The sequence below is a fragment of the Phytophthora parasitica genome, assembly GCF_000247585.1.
Source record: "Phytophthora parasitica INRA-310 unplaced genomic scaffold supercont2.90, whole genome shotgun sequence".
Taxonomy (NCBI): domain Eukaryota; phylum Oomycota; class Peronosporomycetes; order Peronosporales; family Peronosporaceae; genus Phytophthora; species Phytophthora nicotianae.
This window is the reverse complement of record NW_008649076.1, coordinates 3155-8949: the sequence shown is the minus strand read 5'-3', so window position 1 is coordinate 8949 and position 5795 is coordinate 3155. Positions and strand designations below refer to the sequence as shown.

Here is a 5795-nt window from a genome sequence, read left to right as displayed (position 1 = left end):
GTCGAACGAGTTTAAGCAGCGAAAATGACTCAACGGGGACAGATGCGTCGGAGATTGCTCAGTCGATTCGCTTCGGTTTACTGTCCCCACTACTAGAGTCATGGAATGGACGATGCGTTGTGGTTAACGTCAATGGGGAAGCAGTCAACAGGAAAGAGCTACTTCTTGAACCACCTCGCAGGAACTTCGTTTGCGATCTCCGGTTCACGCTGTACTGACGGAGCGTGGCTGTCTTTACGATTCGTATCTGATGTGCTACTGGTAGTTCTGGATTTCGAGGGACTGGGGTCGTTCGAACGATCGGAGCAAGAAGATATCTTCTTATCAGTGCTGAATGCATCGGTGTCGTTATTCACAGTCTTTCGAATGGAGAGCCGATTTGATAAGGATATTGACGGTTTGTTCTCTCGTTTCCAGAAAGGTGTCCAGCTTATCAAGAATGATCCGCGTCTCTTTCGTGGGCTTTTGTTTATGAGTGTCATAGATGTGAATATGAACGATCGACTGGGTGTTGTTAATGATCTTGCGGCAAAGTTAAACGCAATTTTTGAATCAAGCCGCGAGCAGAACTTCCTGACTGAAATGTACGCTGGACAGGTCACGATAAACTGTACCCCACCTTTTGGAACAGTGGAGTATTACCAGTCGATGGAGAATGACGCAGCGAAGGCGCTGCTTAGCATTGTACGGGAGGCAGCAACAGGGTTTTCGACGGGTAAAGCTTTCCTGGATTGCCTCCGGATTGTACTGGCAAAAATCTCGATGCTGGACTGGACGAGCATGGATAAAAGCACGCAATACTTGGTGATTTCGGACGTAAAGCAAAAGCTTCCTGGGATTCTTCGAACAGGATGCCACGTACCGCAAACTCTGGTTGCTGATGCGACAATCTCGTCTGGTCTGAAAGAATCCGTGCTGCAAGTTGGTACTCGTGACAAACTTGTGGTCTCACTGACTGCAACTTGTCAGGCCTATCCCGGATTTGCGACCAAGTGTATGGCGCTCAATAATGTTATTCTGCTGGATACTATTGCCGACGATGCCATTGATTTCGGCTTTGATGTAACTGCGCTGGAAACCAGGAGCACGAAGCAAATTCACACAACTCTGGTGGCCCTTTTCAAACTTTCTTGGCGCAAGTGGAATTTGGCAGATCCAGACTAACGACCGAGGACCAAAAGTGTTTCGATGGCTTCTTGGCTTTCATTCTGAGCCGTCGAAAGTTAAAAGCGGTGCGTTGGCTTCACGGTGCACTTGATGGCCGACTGTCGGAGGTGCGATCAACGATGGAGCAACGATTCGTGGACCCTATGGTACTCTTCTTGTCTCGTTGCTAACATCGTTGTATAAGCTGTCAGCTCGGTTGCATGCATTCAATTACCCACTCGACACACGTTTGCAGCACCGATCACAAGTGTCGTGGGTTTTGTGAGTATGCAGAGTGAATCGCAGTCAGACAGTGCACGGCCGTGTTCTCGGAGTGCTGGCCACGAAGGCAAATGCGAGTGCGAAAAGGGAGAGCACACCTACGGTCAGCAGTGCGTACTCGCTCGAGCTTCCAATTGCGATAAAACCTGCTCAAAAGTGGCAGAACATTTGGGTGACCACCGCTGCTCGGTTTAGGTTCATATTTGCGGTTCCACCTGCTCTGCCGAAACGATCAATGCGGCTCGTGTTTTGGACATCCAGCGAGATCACTCGGTGCACATGCGTCGAAGTACAGTGTCTGCGTCAATGTTTTATGAGAGGCTGCAAGAATACGTGCGGTGAGAAGGACCATTTTCACGGTCAGTTGAATGAGTCTCGCATGTTTGCTGAGGAAAACGGAGTTACTTGTGTGCTTGACCTGAGCGATGACAGTACTGCCCGGAGACGTGACGAAGAGCAACAAGTGATCCACTACTGTGATGTACGACGCCCTTGTCGTGACTATTACTGCAACAAACACTTTGGGCACATGGGCCTTCACGCTACCTCCCACGGCAACATGTGCCAGACATATTTCATTGCTAAGGGCAACGATATCGATATTGAGGATCGGAAGTATCAAGTGGGCGAGCGAGGGATTGCCGAAATGTGCAACCTGTTTTGCGCGAAAGTGGGCACCTCCACTATTTGCCATGCGAAGGCGAAGATGTGACGAAGTGCGTGTACACTGGGGATGCCAGTAAGGCTGTACCCACCTCCTGATGAAGCGATGGATGATTCTCAATTCTGGACGACTATCGGTTGGAAAGATCCGTGCACTGAAGAAGAGCGAGTTCTCTTCTCCAAATGTCCATCCAGTGCGATGCTCCAGAGCATGATGAGCCCGACAATTCTGCTTCGTTTTGTGTGCTAGACGCCTGGCATGAACCTGAAATGAAGCCGGAGGTTGACGATGGCTTCGCGTACATTGATGGCCACAAGTTCGAGTGCGTTCACGCTGTCGATTCGGGGAAATTCCACAGCGTTTTTGTGTTGGATAACTCTGCATGCATGGGCAACCTTGGAGAGACTTGCTCTATGCGTGCAACGAGTTGACAATCAACAGGCTTAAAGATGAAGGAGACAACGATTTAGCCTCGTTTGTTACGTTTGATAACGCCGGCCGTATTCACTGCGAGGTCGAACCTTTGAAGGAGATTGTGGGGGTGAAGATCCCGTATTCTGGAGGCGGAACGTGCTTCGGGGAGGGCTTACGTGTGGCTAACGAGGTTTTGTCGCGCAACAACTTCGAGCAGTTCTAGGCCGTGCTCATTTTCTTCTCGGATGGCCATCCGTGCGACATCGAGACGGGGATCGCTTTTGCACAACACATTCGCTCGAATTACGCCAAGTACGACTTGAAGGTGTTTGTTGTGGACACGTGAATCTGTCCGTGCTGGAGCGCATGGCAAAGAAATTGGGAGGGGAGTATTGACAGGTGTTGGATGCGAACACTTTAAGATCAGAATTTCAGCGGATTGCAGTGGTTCTGCGGAAGAACGAGGCCAGTCCCGCTCTGATGGAAACGTGATAAGCAGTAGGTGATGAGTTTGTGTATTCTGAGTATTTTTTTTTTTAAAAGAAAATGGAGCAGCTGTCCTCCAGTCGTATATTTTTTCTTTTTACTCCACCTAAGTTAGTAGCTCGGCTGTCAGTAGATAATTGCTCAGCACAGCACGATGCCCACACAATCGCTGGACATCCGCGGACAGCGCCAGTTGTACAGGTAATACTGCAGCTCGCCACTACCAGGTCCAAACTGGAGCAGTTGCAGTATCTCGACGTTTTCCATGACGTCCAGTGCATTGAACACATCCGACTTCTCCTTCTTCGCCATGATTAGTGCGTCCTGCATCAACTGTGTGAGTGTCACCGACGTCGCCACATTGTAGAAGGAGTAGACCGCGTTGAGTTTCTTGTGTTTGTCATTGCCAATGATCGTCGACGGCAGGTGGTAAAAGCTACAGATATCTGTGACGTTTTGAGTATCCGGGTTTTCCACCACATAAGCGTTGACGACTCCAACACGTGGCACCATCCAATGTGCCACCTCATCTTCACTAAACTCCGCTGCGAGGTGAAACTTGGCCAGATATTCCTTCAACAACCTCGTGACTTTCGGCACATCCGTCCGCTCCATTGCTCTAAAGCCCGGTGTTGACGTGTGAGTAGGCAACTTTAACGTCTTGATCGTCTGTGCCAGTGTCATCCTGGGAGGTAAAGGTGAAAACCCCACTTCGATTAGTTTCTTGGGGTTCAAAGAGCGGTGGAAATACCGACACTGTGCCACAGGCATGGGCAGAACCACTCCCGCTGTATACACGGCCTGCCAGATATCAAGGAGATTCGCTCTTCGTGTCACTTCCTTGATCAGCACAGGCGCTAACCGTCGATCTCGCAGTCTCTTGTGTACACACAGGAAATTGATCTCGGCCATATTCACAGTCTTATGGTAGACGCGGACTTGGGCAGGGATACCGGAAATGAAGGCCATGAGCTGGTTATTGTGTGTGCTGCGTACACCAATGTGCCAGTTTTTGTGGTAGCCTGGAGGAGTGAGAGCCCACTGTAAGAAGTCCACGGAATAGTCGAAGCGGAAAGTGCTGTCCGTGTCCTCGACGTAGTTTTTGGAGAGCAATTCATATACTTCATTGGCCTGAGAAGGGTCCATTACGTCGAGCGTAGACCAGGTGAAGCCCGACGGCATGTGGTACGGCTCCTGTCTTACTTGATCCGGTGACTTTTGTACGTCGATGGGTCCATGAGGACACTCTGGACTTCTACCATTTTGGTCCTGCAGCGTCGGTACGGGCTGCGTGCCCCAGAAGCGGTGCTCCTTCTCCAATTGCTGCGCCTGTTGCACGGACTGAACGAGGTTCAGCTGCTTCAATAGACGCACGAAGTCTTGCTGCTCCTCGTCCTGATTCATGGTGGTAGTGTACCCAACGAAGGGGTCCACTAATTTAGTCTGTCCAAACAAAAGGTCCAAATATGAAATGGTGCCAAACTAAGCATACTGTGCCCAAGATGTTGTTTTTTAGTACGACCAAAACGGATTCGAGTTCCCTCCACTCACAAAAAGATCCGCGTCAAACATGAGCAGCTCTCCCCCGCCCGCGGGCGGCAAGCCCGACGACAAGCTGGAGTTGGTGACGGTCGAAGAGCAGGAGGAGTTTCTGCAGGTGCTCAAGCAGCTCAACTTGGCCACGGCGCAGCAGGCGCCTGACCGCAACGCCTTGGCGGCGCAGAAGGATTTCAAATTCTGGAAGACTCAACCTGTGCCGGCCTTGGATGAATTCCCGCGCGAACACGGGGCTATCGACCCTCCAAAGACTGTGAAAGACGTGCGTCAGGAGCCGTACAACATGCCACCAGGCTTCGAGTGGAGCGAAATCGACCTGACCAAGCAGAACGAGGCCCAGGAGGTCTACGATCTGCTCACGCACAACTACGTCGAGGACGATGACAATATGTTCCGCTTTGACTACTCCATTGACTTCCTCATGTGGGCTCTCACCCCTCCGGGCTTCCATAAGGACTGGCACGTGGGTGTACGCAACCAAAAGACCAACAAACTCATGGCCTTTATCAGTGGCATTCCCGTCAAGACGCGTGTGTATAAGGAGACGATGGCCATGGCCGAGATCAATTTCCTGTGTGTACACAAGAAATTGCGCACCAAGAGACTCGCACCTGTGCTCATCAAGGAGATCACGCGTCGTGTCAACCTCCGAGACATTTGGCAGGCTGTGTATACGGCTGGAGTGGTGCTGCCCATGCCTGTGGCCCAGTGCCGCTACTTCCACCGCTCGCTGAACCCCAAGAAACTCATTGAAGTGGGTTTCTCCAGACTGGCGCCCAGGATGACCATGACGCGTACTATCAAGATGTTCAAGCTGCCAGAGACCACGTCCGTGCCAGGTTTCCGATCCATGCAGAAGAAGGATGTGGCTCAGGTTACGGCGCTGCTCAAGACGTACCTGGCTAAGTTCGATCTTGTCCAGCAGTACGATCAGAACGACGTGGCTCACTGGATGTTGCCTCGTCAAGGCGTGATCAACGCGTACGTGGTGGAGAACCCGGAGACCCACAAGATCACGGACTTTACGAGCTTCTACCACCTGCCGTCGACTGTCATTGGCCACGACAAGCACAACAAGCTCAACGCTGCGTATTCGTTCTACAATGTGGCCACGTCCGTGCCGCTCACGGATCTTATGAACGACACGCTGATCATGGCCAAGAAGGAGGACTTTGACGTCTTCAACGCGCTTAGCCTCATGGACAACATGGAGTTCCTCAAGGAGCTCAAGTTCGGCCCTGGAGAT

The 5795-nt window shown here is 51.3% G+C and overlaps 5 protein-coding genes across 5 annotated transcripts; 4 read left to right on the top strand and 1 right to left on the bottom strand.

Annotated features, from left to right (window-relative positions):
* Positions 1 to 105: 105 nt before the first annotated feature.
* On the top strand, positions 106 to 1164 carry PPTG_18651 (hypothetical protein; the record flags this gene model as incomplete). The annotated part of the gene is made up of 1 exon (XM_008916824.1): positions 106 to 1164. One exon carries the CDS (start codon positions 106 to 108, stop codon positions 1162 to 1164), a length of 1059 nt encoding a protein of 352 aa, XP_008915072.1.
* A 499-nt stretch (positions 1165 to 1663) lies between these two features.
* On the top strand, positions 1664 to 2140 carry PPTG_18650 (hypothetical protein; the record flags this gene model as incomplete). Its single annotated transcript, XM_008916823.1, has 1 exon — positions 1664 to 2140. The coding sequence occupies one exon, from the start codon at positions 1664 to 1666 to the stop codon at positions 2138 to 2140; it is 477 nt and encodes a 158-aa protein (XP_008915071.1).
* A 134-nt stretch (positions 2141 to 2274) lies between these two features.
* On the top strand, positions 2275 to 2808 carry PPTG_18649 (hypothetical protein; the record flags this gene model as incomplete). Its single annotated transcript, XM_008916822.1, has 2 exons — positions 2275 to 2414; positions 2495 to 2808. 2 exons carry the CDS (start codon positions 2275 to 2277, stop codon positions 2727 to 2729), a joined length of 375 nt encoding a protein of 124 aa, XP_008915070.1. The 3' UTR covers positions 2730 to 2808.
* A 203-nt stretch (positions 2809 to 3011) lies between these two features.
* On the bottom strand, positions 3012 to 5795 carry PPTG_18648 (hypothetical protein). Its single transcript, XM_008916821.1, has one exon. The coding sequence runs from the start codon at positions 4394 to 4396 to the stop codon at positions 3134 to 3136; it is 1263 nt and encodes a 420-aa protein (XP_008915069.1). The 5' UTR covers positions 4397 to 5795; the 3' UTR covers positions 3012 to 3133.
* On the top strand, positions 4563 to 5725 carry PPTG_18647 (hypothetical protein; the record flags this gene model as incomplete). Its single annotated transcript, XM_008916820.1, has 2 exons — positions 4563 to 5473; positions 5518 to 5725. 2 exons carry the CDS (start codon positions 4563 to 4565, stop codon positions 5723 to 5725), a joined length of 1119 nt encoding a protein of 372 aa, XP_008915068.1.